The sequence below is a fragment of the Vicugna pacos genome, chromosome 14 (genome assembly GCF_048564905.1).
Source record: "Vicugna pacos chromosome 14, VicPac4, whole genome shotgun sequence".
NCBI classification, from domain to species: Eukaryota; Metazoa; Chordata; class Mammalia; order Artiodactyla; family Camelidae; genus Vicugna; species Vicugna pacos.
Window position 1 is genome coordinate 64,829,516 of NC_133000.1, and position 23,295 is coordinate 64,852,810.

At 34.7% G+C, this 23,295-nt stretch overlaps 1 protein-coding gene across 8 annotated transcripts in view; it reads left to right on the forward strand.

The window, feature by feature from the left end:
- Positions 1–23,295, forward strand: part of PCCA (propionyl-CoA carboxylase subunit alpha) — a 377,947-nt gene that overhangs the window by 143,463 nt on the left and 211,189 nt on the right. For all 8 annotated transcript variants that reach the window (XM_072976495.1, XM_072976496.1, XM_072976497.1 and 5 more), the window contains 2 exons: positions 7,655–7,691; positions 21,332–21,410. In XM_072976495.1, coding sequence (XP_072832596.1) covers positions 7,655–7,691; positions 21,332–21,410 — 116 coding nt within the window. The remainder of the gene's footprint in view (positions 1–7,654; positions 7,692–21,331; positions 21,411–23,295) is intronic.

Sequence of the window (23,295 nt, forward strand, 5' to 3'; positions counted from 1 at the left end):
TTTGAAAGATTTGCAAATACGTTTAACAGGAAGTCTATTTGACTTGGAGTTATCTGGAAAACACAATCGGCTAGAACCTGTTTCTTGAATCCAGGATGTTGAAAGTTTTGCTTTATTTTATAAATGCAGAATAGTTTGATGATGCTTTTTGTGTACAGATAGAGCTTTTACAGAGTCTAGCAAACACTAAGCACTCAGTTAAGCTTGACAATCTGATAGAGCCTGCACCCCACAAAACTATCAAGTTTGTTCCTTTCCTGCCTGGCCTTGGTTGGTATATGCTGTGGTCATCACTCATTCCCTGAACCTGTAGGATACAGAACGAGTAATGGCACTACAAAACTGCAAAGTGGACTTCACTGCATCAGATGATCTGTGCACTCGTTGTAGCTGATGAGCAGGGTTCTTCTTGGACAGGGAAGGGAAGCAAAATCTATAACAAAGACAGGCAAATTCAAGTAGTTCTCCCTGACACTAAACATCTAATTTATTTCTACAGTGATGTAGACTCTGTTTTAGTGTGTTTCAGCTGTTACTAATTTCATCTTAACAACCCTGTGAGATACTGTTACTATGTCCATCTTACAGATGAGAAAACCTAATGCCAGAGAGGCATACTGGTAGGTAAGGCATTTACTGTCACTGAGCCAGTGTTGGAGTATATGCCTTTGGCCTCCGATACCTGTGCTGGGTTTTGCTGCCTCACAGATGGGTGCTATAGACCATTAACAAGTAAGGTGGCCTTGCACATAAGGGACCCAATTTTTGTTAGCTCTCTTTTACATTTTTGTTCTGTACTTGTTTGGTTGGAGCAACATCACCTGCCCCTCCCATCATATTCTCTGTAAAACAGAATTTTCACTCTTACTTTTGGGTTGGATGATGGAGTGCACTTAATGTAAGTTATGCTGAAATAAGAGAGTAATGGAAATGATTACCAGTATCCTCTTTCTTCATTTCTTGAACTGCTGTTTTGGAATTGTACAGCTTAATACTTTCCTTCAGCTCTTTCCTCATCAGTGTTTCCAAGCATTAAACAGCTTCAGAACCTGAGTATGGCTTCCTTAGAGACAGGCTGACATTACAGGTATTTTTATTGTTTAGCAGAATAGAATCAAGTGATATCATTACATTGTTCCTTTTTCCTACCTCCTGGTTTGAAACCATCAGGAATATTATTTCTAATATACTTTTCTTTTATTTTTCTACTTTTTGTGTTTTTAAAATTTTATTACTTTTGATAGGAAAATGAAAATAATATTCTAAATACTTCAACTGAATATTGTATAAAGAATTAGTAGCATCAAATGTGTTTTGTTCCTTCTGTTGAAATTTTTGTATTTGACTTCGATTTTCAGAGGATTATTGTCCTACTTGTCACAAATTTTCTTAAGAAAATTAAAATGTATAATAAATACTTTATTATTAATATAAACTATAGAATATTAATGTATTGGACAATATTTGAACAGATCTTGCTGTTTTACTCCCTTTAGTATTTTAATATGTTGTATGTCATATAGTTGACAGATAGGAAAACTCTCTTGAGGATGTTCTAACGTAAGAGTGTTAAGCAGAATCAGTTCTGCTTTTTCTTCAAATATGGCCAAGTTGAATTTGTGAAGAAGTAATGATGTTTTGCTTAAAAGAGATTTGTCTTATATAAATAAAGAGCAGAATGTATTTGGTAAAATAAGGCTCAATACTTATTTTACATGTTTATTAAATAAAGTTTAATATCTGTAAATTGAAATGCACCTACTTTCTATTATTTTTTAGTATAAATTAAACTTGTGGCCCTTCATTTTGAAAACTTATTGCCATGTAAAGTGTGATTTTTTATGTGTATTTTTAAATTTTTAGAAAATATTTAAATATTTATTTATTAAGAAAAATTTTTTTAATGGAGGTACTGGAGATTGAACCCAGGACCACATGCATACTAAGCATGCACTCTACCACTGAGCTATATACCCTCTTGCCTGACTTTTTAATAATGAAATATTTATTTAAAAAATTACTGTTTGGGTAGCACTATGTATTTTTTTTAAAGAGTAGGTTTTGTGAAACTTAAGTTTCAAAATTTGAAATTGTATGATACAGTGAAGAAAGTTCTTGACTGAGAATAAAGAAATGAAGGTAAATATTGGGCTTGGTTTTGCCCACTGTCAACAATATTTCAAGTGTACTTTGTTTTAAAGTGAAGCAAAATTCAAGCCCATCTGGTTCTTGAACCCCTACTCAGAACTACTGCCTGGTACTTCCTTGCTGTATATCACTTAGATTTGTGAATCTGAACAAGCCATTACATCTCCTTGGATATAGGGTCACTTACTTCTAATGTTGATGCTCCTGAGATGAGTAGTGCTGTTGGCATTGGAGTAGGTCATTTAGAAGATTGTCTTATTGCCACGAACTTATTTCTGTGGATGCTGATGGATAGTTGTTTATTCATTCAACAAATAATGTGTTGGTTGTGCCGATTTGCTAAGCTCTGGGGATTCAGTAGAGAGCAAGAGAGAGCTGATCATTGCTCTCATGGAGATTAAGTGTGACAGGGGCTGTCATAATTGAAGGACAGAGTGTAATGTGATCACATAGCAGTGGTGCCTAACCTGGAATAGGATTGGAAAGGCTTTCTAAAGAAAGTGACATTTAGCTGAAACTTGAAACATGCTCCCCTTAGGTTAAGAGAAAATGGTAATTTTTCTCTCACCTAGACTACTGCTTCCCAGCTGGACTCCTCACATCCCTCTCACCTCTTTCTAAAATACTCATTTGTTCATTCTTTCATTCAACAGCCGTTTCTTGAATGTGCCAGGCACTGTTCTAGGCATTTAAAATATATTCTTTATTGACACAACATTGTAAACTGACTCTAACACAATAAAAAAAAATATATATATCCTTGGACCAACTAGACAGAGGTTTTAGCCCTTTAGGAGCTTACATTTTACTGGGGTCAAGGATACAGAGTGTAGAGAATATACAAAGTAATAATGATAAGTAAATCATATGCTAAAATTCTTCAAAAGCAGCCAGAGTGTGGCCCCTTGTGTTTTTATTTTATTTTATTATTTTTGCTCTTGGCTGAAGTTCATTCTTTTTATGGTGGTCATTGAGGCCTTGTTTAACTCTACTGTAGGCTCACTCTTCAGGCCCCCGCCACCTTGACTGTGTTTTGTTAGGTCTCCTTTCAAAGTTACTACATCTGAGAAATCTCCTGGAACTCTGTTTTTGAATTAGAGATCCCCTGTTGTCACATGCCTTTTTCACTTCTGCAACATGCATCTCGATAATGATTTCTTAGCTGCTGTACAGTCATATTTAAAGTCTGTCTTTTCGTCTAGACTGTCAATTCCATGAGGGCAGTGATGGTGCCTTTCTTGTTCCCTCCTTTTCTCCTGAATCTTCAGGGCTTAGTATGTGACATAAGGCGAGGAGAGTTGGTTTGGTGAAAGGAGGTGGAGGAGAAGGGAGTTCTGGCTGAATGGGCAGGATGTGTGAAGGCTGGGGAGAGGGCCTAGGCTTTGTGATGGGAAGTCAAGTGTGAGGAGGAGAGGAACTAGGGATGAGACAGGTGGCTCAGGCAGGCAGGCAGAATAAAGCATTGAAAACAAGCTGAGGAATTTTAGTTTGGGTCTAACGCAATGGGGAGTCATGAAAAGTTTAAGCAGATTCTAAGAATATTTTGTTTTGATAACATTTAGTGCCCTGGAAATCACTAATTAGGTAATTCGAATAATTCCTTCAAGTGTGGCTGATTTAATTTTTAAATTATGAAAGTAGTAGGAAGTAAAATTTTTTATCTTTATGGTTAAAAAAAGTTCAGTGTGTCCCTAAAGGTATGCAGTGATAAGTAATAGTTCCCCTTTTCTCCAACCCTCAGTGCTATTGTTGAGCAGTAACTCAAGCTGAGTTTTTAAAATATGTCCCTACATAAGCTTTTATGAGCAGTCAAATTTATTTTTCTGTTTAATGTAGATAGAGTCATACATACATATCCTACAACTTTCTTTCCCCCTCACAATGTATACTATATTTTGCATATCTTAAGAATCATCTTCTTAAACCTGAACATAAGCCATCCTTTTGCTTGGAGCCAAGGTATAGGGAACCCTGGACTGAATCCCGGGAGGCCCTGTCTGCACGGGCTGTGCCTGCCACTCGGCCTGCATCCTGTCCTTTTCTGCCACTTCCTTACTGGGCTTCAGTACATTTCTAATCCGAGATTTTCATCCATGTTGTTCCTCTTGTCTAGAATTCTTTCTTCTTCATCTTCCCATGGCAGCCAGCTATTGGAATCGTCAGATTTTAGTTTAAATTTTACTTTGGAAGGACCCTGTCTGAGCAGTCTGTCTATAACAGGTTCTCTATGTCTCTCTCTCTGTACTGTTTGTTTCCATTGTAGTATTTATTTCAATTCTCAGTTGATTTGTTTACTCTTTTCTGTATTAGGCTGTAAGTTCTGTGGGGGCAAAAATGATTTCATGTCATATCACCCACGAAATATTTATTGAATTAATGCACAAATGGATGAATAAGAACATATGGATCAATCTCATTCTTTTAAAAGGCTGTTTCATATTCTATTTTAGTATGTGTACCATTTACAGTGCCAGTTCCCTATTCAAGGTCTTTTAAGTTGTCTTACCAAAACACCACCAATAAATTGAAAATAGTTAATGTCTTTACATATATCTCTTCTTGTGCACGCATGTGAGTATGTATATAGGATAACTTCCCCAGAATGAAATTTCTGGGTCAGAAAATGTATGTCCTCAAACTTTGATAGATGCTGACAATTTCTTTTTAAAAAGAAACTAACCTGAAATTAACACAACATTGTAAATCAACTATACTTCAATAAAAAAAATTTAAAAGAAGAAAGGTATGATGGAGCAATCATACTTATAATAATTTCTCATTTGAATGATGTTTTATAGAATTTTGGGAGGAAGACCCATTATTGAGTTAATAAAATTAATTGCAACCCCCACCCCCGCAACTGCACCATTTTATACTCCACCCAGCAGTGAGAGTGGTGCTTGTTTGCCTTCAGGTCACCACTCCTGGCAGTTATCAAACTTTAGTAGATGAAAAGTGGTGTCTCACTGTTTTAATTTGTATGTGTATAATTATGACTAAACATATTGAACACATTTTTTATGTTGTCTTTTTGAATTTCATTTTATGTAAACTTATTTAATCCGTTGCCCATTTTTCCTGATGATTGTTGGTCTTTTTCTTGTTGATTCAATTTTTTTATTACAAAAATTTTTTCTACCTGTAGTCCTACAGGGAAGTTACACTATGTGATGTGCTAGTGCCAGTGAATTTGGAGCTATATAGGTTTTTTTTTTATCTCTTTAGAAGTAGTGTAAATGGCCTCATAATAAAACTAAATGTGCTGAAAGAACATATTGGAGCCAGGTATATTTAATAGTTTATTGTTGAAACTGATAATAGAGTTTTTTTTTTAATGTCTACTATATAATAAATTCTCCATAAAATATTTTGGGTTGACGAATGACAAGTGAAAAATAAATTTTTAAGACAATTTGATTTTACTTGGAAGTTCATTTAGTAAAGTCTGCTTTTCATAGTAAGAAAACTTAAGTATACCAGTAAGTTAAAAGACAGGATTGTTTTGTGGCAGTTTATAGAAGTGTTGGATTTGTGGCCTCTAAAGACTTTTTAGAAGTTTTGCTTTCTGTAAATTTTATATCTCTTTCTCTGTACACACATACATCCATAATGTGTATATATAAAAAACATGTTAAAATATTACTAAGGAACTAACATTTGCCTGGTGGTTCTCTCAAGGTAATGAACCTTTTAGACAGCAGTTTTTTTTTCCCTCTTTGAATATCTTTTGTAAATATACTATTACACGTTTGAAAGAAGAGACATGTTAAAAAGTTTCCTTCTCAGCGTCTTATAATCCAGTCTCCATCAGCCAGCACTCTTCCTGTATTTTGTTCGCGAGGCACTAATTGTCCGCATTTGGCAGGTTTAACACTTCCTGACAGAGAGGCTATTAAGGGGAAGTATTCTCCAATAACTGTCACTGGCTTGAACAAAGAACCTTCAAACTCAATGTGTGGAAACCACTAACATTCTTAAATGACCCTTTTCATGGATTTTTAAGCTAAAATTTGGAGAATGTAGGGTCAGTGAAAACAGCAAGGTGTAATAAAGCAGTAAACCTCGATTTTTCAGGGGGCGGGTAGAATGGGAGATATAGATTTATCTCTGACTTGAAAACAATTGTTATTTGGAAAATCTCATTAGCAGATGTGACTGCTTGGAGTTAAAAAAAAAAAAGACTTAAAACTGATGTCGCTTTCAGGACCGCTTTGAACTTAACAAGCACCTATTTGTGGAGCAGACTGGCTAATGAAAGGAAATTAAATTTTTCTGACAACTTCCCCTGCCAACCTCCTTATTCAGGGGATGTTATTAAGTACTGAAGACTTTTAAGGAAGATTTTTTTTTTTATTAGACATGAATGAACCAGTTATAAACAACCCCCGCCCCCCATTTTGGGAAAGGATTGTGACACGGTCACTCTACATTTTTAAAGTATTAGCTTAAAAGCTTAAAAAATACCAGCCTTTACTTTGATATTTTAAAGTTATTTTCTGAAAATTCAGGCACACTTACCAGCTAGTGGTTTCAAAACGTTATTGTCATTCCTGTGATAGTTTAGTTTATGTTACTGAAGTATTAAAAAAAATTAAATTTACTAGGAGGCTTGGATTTGACACCTTTTCAGCTTTCTCTTTACTGTTATATTGGGGAAATCTATCAAGAGTGCCCTATGTTGAGCATGTTAGGTAAGAGTTAATGATCAGTCAAATGGTTTAGATTTTAAGGAAGTTTTTGTCCGTTTAGAAGCACTGGTTGATATTTAGCAGTAACTAATCCTTACATTCATAAACTCTTGCCTTGTACTGTTTTAGAATGTATTTTGTTTCCTTGGCTTTTTGTAAGTTTTCCCCCTACTAGCTGGTTCGTTGAATTTAAGATCTTAATTTATGTTACCAAGGTATAACTGGTAAAGGTAAACTATGTACTGACGAAAAGGGTGAAATTAAAGAAAAAAAAGAAAGAAAAAGTAATGGAGATTACTGAAGTACTTTTGGGGGGGTACAATTGGCAATTCCTATAGATACTGGAAGTTTACTTTTTTATTTCTGGAAAATCTACTGAGCCTCTCCCAAACAATAGAGAATCCACTCCCCCTGCTGACAGAAAGGAGGAAAACATGACATGTAAGTATCAGAGACTGGAACAAGCTGGCTGTAGACAAGCTTTAATGATGTGATTTATGATTCAGTATTGATTGTAAACATCTAAATTCTGCCGTTAAATTCCAGCAACTGCACCAGATCATTTGGCAATTCTGGTAGTGCTTCCTGCCAGCTCATTTCAAACTGCTTTGAGTTTCTTAATATAGTAATGATGAGGTAGAATTTACATTCCACTTATGGTATTAATTTTACATTTCTCTGAATGAAAAGAGTTAGAAGGTTGTAAAATTGAACATTAAATGAATCAGAGGAGACAGTAGTGCAATATATGACTGCCCTAAAGACATTGTGCAATGGCTGATGGGATTAATGTTGGGTCTCATTTCCTGCTTTTACAGGATGCAGATGAAGCTGTCAGAATTGCAAGGGAAATTGGTAAGTTCTTCAATTACCTTTGGTAGAGTTTCTGTGACTTTCAGCAGATACGGTTGAGTAAACATGTAATTCGTAATTCCCATAGAGCAAATAATATTTTAATGGTTTCAGGCTTCTGATTACTTGTTCCTCTGGAAGAACTTATCAGCTGAATTACCATATTCTATTATTAAAGTGAATTTTAAAGAGTAATTTGACCTAAATTATAGCTTTTTTGTAAGATGAAATCACTAGCTAATTAAAAGAAGGAATTGTCTTAAGAGTTCCTGAGATTAGATGTAAGTTTATATGCATATGTAGTTGAATATAACTTACTGAAGTTAAGAACACATACGATTATAAGGAAGATGTCATATTTGACAAGGCTTTTCAAGTTTTTACCTTTACCTTTTTCTAAGATGTTAAATATCAACTTAATAATCTTGCTAGGAAAGAGAAAATAGAATGTGAGAAATTAGAATAGAATATTCTAAACTGGAGTAAAAGGTAAACTGAAGGATATTTTAATGACCGTTTTGCTTGCCTGTTTTATATATAATTGTACTGGGGCAGTGCTTCCTGACTTACTTTCAAAAATATTCCTGGCATTCTTGGCAACTTGTATTTTCAGCAAATGCTGATTAAGAAAATGCATGAGGGCATGCTGTTATCATGGATTAGTGATGCTTTTAAAAAAACTTGACAATTTTGTTAATCAGTTACTATTTGTTTACATTTGACAGAAATCTGTAAGTATATGAGAGAAATTAGGCCATGCTCAGTAGTCGGGAAGTCACAGCATTTTAAGCATTCCTGCAGTGTGAGGGCCAAGCTTTTCAGTATCCCACATTAACATTTCTTAAGTCTTGTTTTCTCATTAAGATTGATTATTTAGGATTATTTTATTCATCTGGAGAGCAGTTTGCTTTGGCTGACTTGAATGATATAGGTCCTGGACTTAAGACCGAGCCCTAGAAAATCTTGTTTTATCTGACTATAGCATCTCTTCATTAATCATTTCTTCAGACTCATCAACAGTTTCAAAAAAGTGAGCACTTCACAGGAGGATTTGCTAGATTGCTGAGTAGGTTGGGCTGCATGGAACTGATTTGTGGTTTATGTCTTTGAGAAAATCAGAAGCTTCTCTCTATAGTTTGAAATCACTGGCATTCCACATAGCCTAAGAGTCTGTAACATACCTGCTAGCTTTTGAGACTTTCCTAATATAATTTTATTCTGGTGTATACTTTTAAATTTCAGAAGTCATCTTTCTAATTCTAGTTTAGATACTGTTATTATCTACATGATAGGATGTAATAATACTATTATCACAATTGAAACTACATAAAAAGGACAGAATATTCGGAGGAATTTAGAGAAATAAAAATGATTAGAAGAAAATCTTGATTGCTTAGTGTGTCACAATTTGAATTATGAATCCTCAGCTCTTGAGAATTCCTTTTGTATAAATGGCAGATTGCTTTGCTGCTCTTTCATATCTTGTCTTCTACTTTTTTTAAAAAAAATATTCTGTGACCTCATCACTTGGCTTTCCTTCCTTAATTTTTCCTTAATTTTTTAATCCTGTGCTTAAATCCCTTCTTCTTTTTTTTTTTTAAAAAACACTACTGAGGGTACCTAATTCAATTTAAGGCTCTTTTCTTTATATTTAGGCACATCCTTTATGATCCTTCCTCTTTCCTATCTTTCCTCTGATTCTTCCCCAGTTGCTCCTTCTCATTTGTGAGAATGAATAACACAATCGTGGCTGTTAAGTATAAGAGTGCTAAGTGTTTTGCTTATGCTGAAAGAAAGGGAAGTCATAAAATTTGAGGTGAAATAAAACAAAATAAAGAACCAGGGTCATCAGCTTTATAAAGCTTTTGGAATTTCCCTGAAAACCCCTTCTGAATCACTACGGAAACCTCCCATAAAACCTTTACCATCAAGTGCCAGCTTCTAAAAGGGGTGAAATTACATATTTTAAAGTTTCTTGATCTTTTTTTATTGTTTGGTGAGTCATCCGTTTTGTTTTCTACTAATTTTATTGAGATACATCACATTTTAACTACGCAATGATTTTGAGGAGCTTTTGTTAGTTTGTCTAAGCGTTGAGTTGAACATTGATTCCCTGGGAAGGTATGTTCCTATAACTGAATTATAGTCAAACCTTTTAACGTATCCATTTGTAGGTTGTGGATGGTCACATATTCATAAATTTCTGTTTTACTTCCTTCTGTGTTACATGGTGAAAATAAAATTGATCATCTTTTCTGTGGTTTCCTCCTCTCTCACATCTTTCTTTTCTGGAAACAGGGATCTGTGCTGCCAAAGGAGAAACTACTGCTTTGAGCATTGATGAATTAGGTGCCTTTTGCATAACAGTAGCTCTTGTTTATGGAGCATTTTTTCCATGTAGCAGGCACTTTGTGAGTGTTATTTCTAATGCTAATTCTTGGGTTAATTATTTTCGTTTACGTTTAAGAAACTAAGGATTAGAAATGGTAAGTAATTTGCTCAAGGTCACAGAACTACTGAGTGGTGGGCTGCTTTAAATTTTGGTTCTTTTAGCTCCAAAGGCCATGGATTTTTCAGTATACTTTGGTAACCTAATGGGATTAGGGGATGAGAGCTGAAATTTGAGTTACCACTTTGTGTGAAATAGTATAAGGCACTTAAGCATGTTATATGTGGAATTTAAGAATCAGACAGCCTCTTATCGTTGACGGATTGAGAGACAGTTAAGACTTAATATGTTACTTCTGTGTACTTGTTTTTGGTTTTCCTTGTCACCCTCATTCTCGCTCCTGATTTTTTTCCCTTTGACCTCTTTCAGTTTAGAGATACAAGGCTATTGATCCCCAGTTTATCTTTAACCCAAGAGATAGACAACAGTAATCAGTGAGCTGGATTTGCATTAAAGTTTGATCTTTTTACCGGATCAAAGGTCCTTAATACAATCAAGTCAAAATTTATTCTTAAAAGAGAAAGAACTTGTAAATCTAAAACTTGTCCTTTAATGGCTTCCAGATTATTCTGGTTCTTTTCTTTTGCCTGTTTTTATCACAGTCCAGTCATGCCCAATTTAAGTAAAATTTTTTGGTCCTCAGGTCTACCGTACTCCAAACCTGCTTCTCCCACAGTTCCTACATCTCAGTAAATGTCACTCCATTCACTCTGGCTAAAGCTAAAACCCGAGATCTCTCCTGGTGCCCTTTCCTCTGTCATCCTATTGTCAGTCTGTCAATTGATACTGTCAATTCTTCATTCAGAATATCTCCCATATTCACTACTCACTATCTTGACTAACAACACTCTCCTCCAAACTACCATTGTTCTTGCAGGGACTCTGATAATAGTTTCTCTACTTTTTTTCTTAAACACTTCAAAGCCATTCTTCACATAGCAGTCAGTGTGATTTTTAAAACTCTAAATAATAAGGACACACCCATCCCTTCTTTACACCCTTTGCATGTAGAGAAAATCAAAATTCCTTACCCTGACTACAACCTCGATTCATTTGACCCCTGCCTTTCTCCCCAGTCTCATTCTATACTACTCCTTTCCTCGTTTGCCATACTTCAGTTACACTGGCTTTCTTGAACACACAAAACTTAAGGGCCTTTAAAATAAGATTTTTTGGAGGGGAGGAGGGAAACCTGGAATATCTTCACATAGATGTCTCCTTGTAGCCTTTTATATCTTGGCTTAAATGTCATGTCTCCAAGAGAAGACATTCTAATATTACCACTCAGTGATTCTGTTTTATAACTGTATTCTAACTCTGTGCATAGTACTCATGACTTTTGGATATTTTTCTTGTTTGTTAACTTTTTCTTCAATGCATTAGTTTGAAAAATTTCAATCATACAGCATTCTGAAAGAATTTTACAGTGTGTACTTATATACCCACTGTTATCTTTTGCTAGATTTGGTTTATCATTTATCTGTCCATTTGTTAATCTTAATTTTGGTGTATTTCAAAGTACATTGCAGATATCAGTATGTATCCCACTAAACACTTCAACATACGTGTCATTAACTTAATTCAGTGTTTGTATACAATTTGGTTATTTTGAGGCAAAATTTGTATGCAGTAACTTGAATAAGTCTTAAGTATGTACTTGCTGATTTTGATATATGCATACCCAATCTGTGTAACCCCAAACTCCACCAAGATATTGGACATTACTATCATTCTAGAAAGTTCCCTCATGTTAGTCTTCACCCCCACCAAATTTGGAGGTGATCTGTTCTAAATTTTTATACTAAATATTGGATTTTTAAAAAATGAGATAGAGTTTAAATAGTATAAAATTCAGCCTTTCAAAGTGTACAATTCAATGTTTTTTTTAGTATATTCATAGAATTAATGAGGCATCACCACTGTCTAATTCCAGAACATTTTCATTACACCCCCAAAGAACTCTTTATCCATTAATATTCAGTGCTTATTTCCCAGCCCCTGGCAAACACCAATTTACTTTCTGTACCAAACAACAAAGACCTAAAATATATGAAGTAAACACTGACAGAATTGAAAGGAGAAATATAGGGTTCTACAATAATAGTTGGGGACTTCAGTAGTACACTTTAAATAATGAGACCATCTACAGAGAGGCTCAGTAAGGAAGTAGAGATCTTAAACAATACTCTAAACCAATGAGACCATATATATGTATATACATATATATATATACACACACACACGCACACACACATACATATATGGAACACTACTCAACAGTTGAATATACATTTTTCTCAGGTAACTCTGTTGAGAGGAAGAGTGAAAGATTGAATGATTGAATTATGAAGAATTTTTAAAGGAAAGGAGAAAGTAATATCAAACTGGAGCAGTATCTCATAAAGTATACTGCTGTCCTGCAGTATTCCCAGGACTTAGTTTGATATGGAAATATCCTCCTGCCCTTTTTATTGAATTATCTTGATGGGTTGCTCTTTTAAAATAGTGTGGGACTCCCTGCATTAAGTAAATTCTGTTTTTGCAAATGATTGTTTTATGTTTATTTGGTTAATATTTTATTGTTGACCATGGGTTAGTTTCCTTTGTATTTCTAGTCCTTAAGACAATAGTCATTACGTAGTATTTATTTAGCAAATGGTAATTTAATGAATGACTCCAGATAGAAATGTATATGTAAGTACAGAAATGAATTAAGTACTCACACATGTTGAAGTTTTTTTTCCCCCCACACTATTTGACAATAATTTTCTTGCTTTTCCCTCTTAACCCCCAATTTTGTAGTGGAGATACTGGGGAAGAACAGGAATATTAAGTAAACTATGATGAACTCTCAGCAAGTAGATAAAAAAGAAAGTCTAGGATTAGTCAAGTAAATTTAGTATATGCTTGTTAATGACTGTAACTCATCAATTCTTACTGGCTGTCCTTGGATTCATTAGGCAGGACCAACGGAAGCATTTAGGAATCTTAGATTCAAATATGTGTCTTTTACTCAACCTTATTGCCTCACACTAATCTATGATGGCAGTATCTTCTGTTCTTTGTAAGTTAGGCTCTCCTGTGTGTTTCTGCTTGGTGTTAGTTTTCTGAATGCCTTGACCTCTGTCTCTGACTAGCGGGTGAGGACTGTGTCATCTTTTCTTCTCTGCTGTGGCTGTTTTCCTTTGCCTATTCTTCCCATCTTCCTTTTGACATGGTATAACATTAAAACAAAGTTGTTGGGTTTTTTTTTTTTATTTTTATGGAAGAACAAATTGTTCATAGTAAAGAGGAATAGAAATACTTAGCTAATCCCTGAAACCTTTTGTTTCCTCTATTTCATGCTGCTTAGAAAACTTTTCACATGTAGTATATGACTCTGTGGCTAAAGATATATTGAAAAAACCTTTGGAAAAAATATTACAATTGATACCTTTTTCACAATCTTATATCCTGTTAATTTGTTTTCCAATTTGGTCCTCAGTAGAAGATACATTTGCTATATTTATTAGGAAATCCTAAGGAAAAATTATGTTGAAGAAAATGGTGTTAAAGTATTCTTTGCAAATCCATTAAAGATTGAAGTTTTTATTTTGCTGTTTTCCTATTATTGAAGTAATGTGGGCATTTGAGTTTAGAATGATAGTCTCTGGGGGATGGGAACGTGTATTCTGTGTCCCTTTTCTTCTTTCTTCCCCACCATCAGTTGGGTACTTACATTTTCCTTGATTACTCCAATATACACATTTTGGATTTAAGCATAATTTCACAGGTTTTCTCTCTGTATTTTACCATGTCCTATTTATTCCTACTGCCTCTCTTTTTGTGTTATTGTTGTTCATTCTTGCGTACCTTTTCTCTTTTCTATTACTTCATTGCAAAAGTTTCTGCATAATGTTTAGACATTAATGTAAAACATTAAATAAGCCTTTGATTTTTGTTTGGAGACTTTCTGTTTGTGAACCTAGTCTGCTCTGTCTTTACACTGAAGCATGCTTGATTTCTGATCCCTGGATCAGAGTTAGAGATCTAGTATTTTTTTGTTTGCTTGAGTAGAGGGAAACAGGTAGACAAGGTCAGTTTTTCAAAAAATGTAATTGCCTTCTTTGTCATATCAGAACAAATGTCGTGTGTTGGTTTACTTTAGCTTGTAACACAGCTTGATTTTATCTTTCTGTGTATAATGTTAGTTTATTCTTACTTGAACTAAATATGTTTATATAGTTATTTATGTATTTATGTGTGTGTATGGCCATCGTAGGCAAAATATCCTGTGCCCACTTGATGTGGTTTCATTTTCCAGCGGGAAAAAGTCATTGATAATAAGGATCACCTCCAGGTGTCTCTTTAGGAGATTATGTATATCTACAGTAGTAGTAGAGATACGAATAACTCATAATTGGATTGCAACACAAAGATGTTCACATTCTAGTTACTGGATAATTATAGACTGCTGATAGTATTGATGCAAATGTGAATCATCTCAGACTGAAGTGTGCTATCCCAAAGATAGACCAAAACTAAATTGATAATGATAAAACTAATGATATCTTGGTTGTTTCTGGTTTTTGGCGATTATGGATGAAGCTGCTGTAAACATTTGTGCGCAGGTTTTTGTATGGGTGTAAATTTTTAATTCAATTGAGTAAATACCTAAGACTACAACCGCTGGGTCATATATAGGTGGGATCACTTGACATTCCCACCATCAGTGAGTAAGTGTTCCTGTTGCTCTGCATCTTTGATAGCATTTGGTGGTGTCAGTATTTTGGGTATTAGCCATTCTAATAGGCTTATAGTAGTATCTCATTGTTTTTTTAATTTGCATTTCCCTGATGACATATGATGTTGAGCATCTTTTCATATGCTTATTTGCCATCTGTGTAGCTTCTTTGTTAAGATGTCCAGACTTTTTACTCATTTGTTAAATTGGGTTATTATTGTTGAATTTTAAGAGTCTATATATTTTAGATACAAGTTCTTTATCAGGTATGTGTTTTGCAGATATTTTCTCTTAGTCTGTGACTTGTGTGTGCATTCTGTTGTGTTTTTGCAGAGCAGATGTGTTTAATTTTAATTAAGTCTTATTTATCAATGTTTTTCTTTCATGGATTGTGCTTTTGGTGTATGTAAAAACTCATTGCCAAATCAAAGGTCATCCATATTCTCTTATTTATTTTCTAGACATTTTATTGTTTAGTATTGTATAGTTAGAGCTACGATCCACTTTGAGTTAACTTCTGAAATATATAAGGACTGTGTCTAGATTCCTTTTTGGAAAAGGATGTCCAGTTTTTCTAGTACCATTTGTTGAAGACTGTCCTTTCTCCATTGAATTGCTTTTGCTGTCTTGTCAAAGATCAGTTGACTATGTGTGGGATTATTTCCAGGCTTTCTGTGGTATTCCATTGATTCATTTGTTTGTTCTTTTCCCAATACCATGCTGACTTCATCGCTGTAGCTTTATAGTAAGTGTTAAAGTTGGGGTAATATTAGTTTTTCAAATTTGTTATTCTCCTTTAATATTGTATTGGCCATTATGGGTTTTTTGCTTTTCAATATAAATGTTAAAATCAGTTTGTTGACATCCACAAAATAGCTTGTTGGGATTTTGGTTGGGATTGCGTTGAATCTATTGATCAAGTTGGGGAGAATTGGTGTCACAACAATATTCAGTCTTCCTATTCATATATATGGAATCTTTCTTCATTTATTTAGATCTTTCTTAATTTTATTCATCAGACTTTTAAAGTTTTCTTCATATGGATTCTATACATATTTTGTTAGATTTATGCCAAAGTGTTCTATTTTTTTTGGTCTTATAATGTAAATGGTATTGTGTTTTTAATTTCAAATTCCAAGTTTTAATTGCAGGTTTACAGGAATGCAGTCAACTTTTGTGTGTTAACCTTATATCCTGCAACTTGTTCCTGAACATTAGTTCTAGAAGATTTTTTTTTGGTGGTGATTGTTGTTAATTCTTTGAGATTTTCTTCATAGACAGTCATATTTCCCGCTAATGTTTCTTCTCAATTTGTTTGCCTTTTTCCTTATCTTACTGCGTAAGCTAGAACCTGTAGTAGGATATTGAATAGGAGTGGTAAGAAAGGACATCTAGATCTGCACCATTAAGTATGAGGTTAACTGTAGGTTTTTTATAGATGTTCTTTATGAAGTCTAAGAAGTTTCCTTCTCTTCCTAGTTTGCCGAACTCATTGGGTGTTAGATTTTGTCAAATGCTTTTTCTGTATCTGCTGATATGGTCATAAGGTTTTTCTTCTTTAGCCTGTTGAGAAGGTAGATTAACTAGTTTTTGAACGTTTTGCACACCTGGAATAAATCCCACTTGGTCATTGTATAATTCTTTTTATACATGCATTTTTTCCTTTTAGCCATTTGATTTTTAAGCCTCTAAATTCTATTTTTAATTTTTAAATATTTTCTATTTTTTTAATTTTTAAATATTTTCTATTTCTCTCCTTGTCATGATCATTTTTCCTTTAATTACTTTCCGATACTTACAGTATTTATAATAACTATAATTTATAATCATATAGTAATAGCTGTTTTAAGGTTCTTCATTTCTGGGTTTATTTCTGTTGACTGTTTTCCTTCTTTGTGGATCACATTTTGCCTATTAACATGTCTCTTAATTTTTTATTGAATTGTAGAATCGTGAATGTTGTATCGTGTATTTGGATTTTGTCATTTCTATTTAAAAGATGTTAAAGTTCATTTTGTTTGATAGATAAGTTGACTAATGTTCAGATTAATACCTTTTAGGGTTTTTTTTTTTTTTTTAAGCTTTCTTAGAGCAAATCTAGCATGGCCTTGTGTGGTATTCTGATTCAACAAGTATATATTAGGCTACTTTTCTCTACGTTTTACACTTCCTGTCTGTGAGTTCATAATTTCTGTTTATTTGTATCTGTGGTTCTTACATGCATGGTTTATATATCAGTGTAAACACTTAACGTTTTAGGCAGGAGAGAGAGGTGGTCTCATGTGTATCTTTGTGTGTGTGCACACATGTGTATTTTTTTTTTAAGAATTTAACTGACCTAAGTGTAGTTTGATGGAACCGACTGTAGTTGTGGGGACTTCTGTTAGGAGGCTAGTATAGGAGTCCTTTAAAGAGATGGTGGTAGTTTGTATAACTGTTGTGATATCATGGAGATGAAAGTGGAGAAATCGGATTTTTTTAAATAAAAGACTTTATAAGAGTTCCATACCATCTAGAATCTATAACTAAAGCACCTCCACTCCTAGAGGCTTCCTTTATTCTCCTGATATCTGAATTATCAGCACATCATGTTGACTCTACCTCTAAAACAACCTTCAACTCTGTCTCTCTATCTCTTTATTTTTACAGCCAAGTCCAGGTCACAGCTGTCTCTCCCGTGGACCACTGCAAAAGCTTCCTAATTGGTCTCCTTCTTTCCACCTTCACCCTTTTTCAGTTTATACCTTGTGGAGCAGCCAAAGTGACATTAAAACATTAGGATTATGTTAGGGCAGTGCCCTCCCTTATATAACATTTCCACTTATTCCTCCTGCCGAGAATATTCTGCCTTCATTGATTTTCAGAGGACTTCTTCTGGCTTGTCATTTAAGTCTCAGTTTAATCATCACTTTTCTCAGAGAAGCCCTTTCAAGGAAAAGTAACCCTAATCACCCGGAGCCACATCCCTCTGTTGTTTTTGTTATAGCAACTATCACCACTTTATGTGTTTTACGTATACACACACACACACACACACACACACAGGTGCATGCATGTTTATGTATAGTTCTCCACTGGATAGTAGGTATAGCAAGTGCCATGAGAATAGATGATTTTCTGAATTGTTCGTCTTTGCATCCCCTGGAGCCAGATCAGTGTTTGGCACATAGTATCTATTCAGTGAACAGTTTTGAGTTGATGAATGGAGAATTTATGGAGGAGTTAGAAAGAGGATTGCTGCTTTATAGTGGAAAGTAAGGCACAGTGTTTGCTGGAAGGAAAGGAAACCAGACTTGTCTTGCAGTTTAACCTGCCCTTGAAGATTGAGTACAGAAAAGTAGGAACAGAAATGTTTTAGTACTTCTAATACTAAGTTTCTATACTTTCTTAAATATTTAACTTGTTTCTTGTATAGTGGTTAGTAGATTTCTTTTTGGAAACATTGTGCAGAAGGGAAATAAGGAGTGGAGACTGCATGTTGAAGGTGGAGTGTTAGCAGGAGTGGAGCATATATCTCTGGGTCTGGGAGGGTGAGGTCTGGTGGTGGGGAGCAGACATCCAATAAGAGGATGGTAAAGGTGAGGACAGACTTGTGAACGGCACTAGGACCTGAGTTTTTTTTTTTTAAGCAATCTTCATACCAGGAGATTCATGTCCTTTTAAAACCCTTGGAGAATTTTTTTATTTGTTTAAAATGTATGTCAACCGAAGAATATAAAATTAAAGAAATGTGTTATAGACAAAAGTTGAGCAGAGGAGTAAGTACTCCAATGGATTAAAAAAAATGTGAGAGAACATTAGTGGATATTTCATACCCAGGCTGGGTAAAGTGAAGGGGAGTGATAGCCGTTAACTAGATCGTTTCTGATTTTTCTGGGAACTTTGACTTTTGACTGACTATTTTCCTTTTTCTTCCACTTCCTGGCACCCCCTGACTTACCTTAATTAGAGCCACAAACACAGTAAGAAAGTAGGGATGATGGGCAGGGCTTTTTGATACCATTTAACATCAGCTGTGTGGAATATTCTTTTCCCTCCTTTTCAAATGGCTCGATCTCGTTTCTCCGTGGCATAATAACAGCATAAAAATGTGCACTGTCTGAAATTTAATGACTTATTTGACATAAGAAAATGAGTAGCCTACCTCACCTTTGTATTATTTCCAATTATAGCTCAAAAATTCAATTGAGTTAGTGACTATAATGTCACTCACTTCTACCAGTATCTCCCTCTCTCCCTTTTGTTTGATATTTGACTTGTTAGATTTTTGTTAGGGAATCTCTGGGGTTATACATATTCCCAAGTCTAGTGCTGCAATGCCTCTTTTGAAGGGACTGTATTATAATTGTCTTATTATATATTGCCCTGTTGCCTAACAGTTTCTCATCTTTTCTGAACATATAGTAATTTCTGGTTGACAAATTATTTTATGTGATTTCTTTTGCCATCTAGTTCCTTGTTACCAAGGACAATTTCCCAATCATATTTTGAGCTTCGCAAATCCCTATGGAGTCCAGGATCCATAGTAAATGACTAAGATGAAATTAATACTGGAATCAGAATAACTACAATTTGCCTAATCCTCCATAGGAACTGAAAATAGTAGAGATTGGGATGTGGATCTCATACCTCTTGTGGTTTCTTGTTTACATTGATAAACAGTTTTTGATGGCGAATCGATAACATGTTTCTTTGGGGGTGAAAAAAAAGACCTTAAGTTGTTCTAAAAAGGATTTCTCAGGCATGCCACGTCTTATTTTTAGATACTGTTTCTTCACTGCTCAAAAACAAGCCAATTCTTCTTTATTGATTTCAACCTGATTCCTGTATGTGACATTCATTGTGAGGCGACAGCACTGAAGGAGACGAGGGCTGTTCTTGTTACTCTCAAGCAGAATCTGTAGCACGCAGCAGTGTGTAGCCTAATTTGCCCCCGATTTATGTTCTCAGCTCTCTTTTCCTCTGCCATCCTACAGATGCTCTATCCTTCAACTGAACTGTTCCAGTCTTGTTTTAGACTTGTCCCGGGCTTCCCCACCTCTGTTTTGTTTCTGTTGCTCCTGCCTACAGTGTTCATATCCATCCTTCATAGCCTCTTATTAGCTGTCCTTTCTGTAATACGCTTTTCTTAATCCCTTTTCTCTTATGATTGTTTTCTCACCTGAATTCCCAATGAGAGAATTCTTTGAGTACTTCCACTCTTTCTCCCTAGATTATAAGGCTCCTAATGTGAAAACAGTATGTTAATCTTTCTTGTTCTTACTGCCTTTAGCATTGATTTTAAAATGCTATTCTGTGTAAATCTATCCCATGTAAACATAACCAACATCAGGATTTTTAAATTGAATTAATTATGAAACACTTAGGGAGCAAGTGCCATTTTAACTAAGTTGAAGTTAAGAGTGATGTTTTGCAGTTTAGGGGTCAAAGGTCTGTGACATTTGGCCCTGCCTTGCCTTTTCCTCTGAGATCCTATAGCGAAACTTCAGTGCCATCAGAGCATCACAGGCCAGGAAGAGTCCTTTAAGGATTTACTGACCTCCTCTTTCTTCAGAGAAGATTATAAACAAGTGGTCTCAGACATGAGTATCTGTACCTTCTCAGAAAACCTCTACACAAAGAGACTTCACAGATTTTCTTGATAAATCATTATAGGTGAATCATGCTGTCAAATGTTTCACTTTATAATAACTAATCTAAATACTCCTGTTTACTAACAATGTTATTTTATTTTCTCTTATAAAACTTTATCTGAAAGTGCCCTTTGTCTCAGTCCTGACTTTGTGTTTTCATAATATTCCCTAGTCAAGGCATTTCATTCCCTGTTGACTGAATGAAATAGTGAGATAGCTTCTCCATTGATAGCAGCCATCTCTGTGTCTTCTGCTCCAGCCCATCATACAACAGCCATGGCTTGATTTTTCTCCCAAAACATCACGTCACGTCTTACTGATAAAGCTGCAGGGGTTCCCTGTGATTTTTTTTCAGATGAAAATACCCCCAGGAGCTGTAAATCATTACTTTTGAAAAAACGGATTTTAATTTGTTATGCATGCAAACAACAATTTTGGGGAAGAGAGAGAGAAAGAGAGGGAGGGAATGTGTGTGTATGTGTGTGTTATATGAGTTGTGTAGTGCTATATAAGTTGCTTCTTGTATCTTTTTTTTTTTTTACTGTATCTGCTTGCATTTTTGGAATCCACTGTTGAATTACTTTTTTTCCCTTAGCTTTTATTTCATTATTGGGGACAGTATTATATTTATTGATAAAATAATCTTTTTCTTTTAAAATGATCACACACTCACTAAAAAAAAGATCATTACTATGGTGTTACTTTCCTGACTGAAGAAAGGAACTTTTAAATAAATAAGTTATTGTCTTCTGTGTTATTGAACATGTGGTCAGTTGTCATGTTCATGCATCCAAATGATCAAAGTCTGAACTTCTGTCTAATTCTTCCCTGCTGTTAGGCTACCCTGTCATGATCAAGGCCTCAGCAGGTGGTGGTGGGAAAGGCATGCGAATCGCTTGGGATGATGAAGAGACCAGGTGAGATTCTGTCCAAAATATACTTTTGATGAAAATTGCAGTTACTAGAGTTTTAATAAACTGACAAGTAAACAGATACCAAAAACATAATGGGATTACTGCAGTAATCTCTTTTAGATTAGAAAAAATTGAAATTATGCAGGAAAAACTTTCTTATTTATATTTTGAAGATGATGATCCTTTTATAGAAAGGTTTTTATTTTCTTTAACATTGACAAGAGATTGTCTTTTTGTTTTTACAGTATTTTTTAAAATTACAGTCATGATTCTTTCTTTTAGGCCAAATTTTCTAACATTCGGCTGCGTAATTCTGAATGTGGTCCAAGAGTTGAACCAAATATATTTGAAAGTAGCCATAATTTCATCTGTTTATGTATTACTCAGTATGCATTTGTTTCCCTTTGCTTGTCCATAAAAGTAGTGAACTACTTTGATAATTTTATAGCATGAAATATATTTCCTTTTGAATTTGAAATTATTGTATGTCCTTTACATGCAGTGCACTCTGTTGTAAATTTAGAACACGTTCTTAGTAGTTTTAGAAGTCAAAAGAAACTTTTAAAACAAAATTTTAAAAAGCTAATGTATTGGTAACATCATGGTGATTAGAAAGTATTTTTTGAGCATCTGCCTAGTATGAGCAGATTTTAGGGGGCTATTCACATTTGTATTATATACTTTCAGGTTTGGTAGCAAGTGAGATTTATGTCATTTTTTTGGAGGAGAGGGGGATGAAAAAAAACTATTGAATAATTATCATTAATGTTGCCTTTTCTGTCATTTTTCTACCCAGAAGTAATTTGGTTTTTCAAATGGTTACTTCTGCTTTCTCCCTTTCTGTTTCTTTCTCTTTCCTTTTCCTTTCCTCCCCACTCCCTGAAATCTCTGAAAGAGGAATCTGGTGTAGTTGGTGAGAATGTCATTCAGTACAGACCTAATTCAGAAATTGGGTTCTAAAGTGAACAAATAAGGTAAAAATCTCCTAGAGGCAATATATTACCCTTCAAAACCTTAGAAGACACCACATTGCAGACTTGCACAGATAATTTTAACTCTAAAGACAATTGTTTCAGAACACCATTGTTTCTTTGGCTGAGCATCAGAGAACGTAATTGGCTTTTATTGTGGGGTGATGGTATGTGCCAGATAGAGATCTTTAAACCCCAGTCTCACTCTCAGTGTGGCACTGATACCAGATTTTAACTGAGGTGACATCAAATTCTCCTCTCCCATCTTGCACTTACCCAGCATGAATAAACTCATTGCATGGATTGGTGATACTTGTTACTGGGATATTTGCAACTGAGAGCCTACTATGTGACAGGCCGTCTTTTCGTAAGGTTCCAGCAATACAGCAATGAACAGAGGCAGACAAAATAATCCATTCCTCCGTTCAGTTTATATACTGAATCAGGAGTTCTTAACCTGTGAATTCACAGACCCATAAAATTCAGGGAAGTTCATGCAAATGGATGAGGAAAAAAAGAACACATATCTTTCATTCACCTCTAACTGGAATTCAGTATTTCCTCCAACATAGACAGACTAAAACAGTAGTCCTATCTGTGGAACTTTTCACCCTTTAGGAAATCCCATTTATTATCTCATCGCATTACAGTTATTGCAGGCGTCTCTTAAGTTACAGTGATTATTAGACTTGTCCATGGAACTTATTAATGAATGAAGAGCCACATACATGATATCCCAAATTTATTTTTGAAAAATATTTTGATACCTATATTTCAGTATAATTTGTTTCTTATGTAGTCCTGTGCGTGTTCTTTGCTACATTTTAAATCACTTTGAGCCTTATTTTGACAAGTTCTTATGATCCATGACATAAACAAAGGTCAGAAACCCCGTTTCGGTAGGAAGAAACAAACAA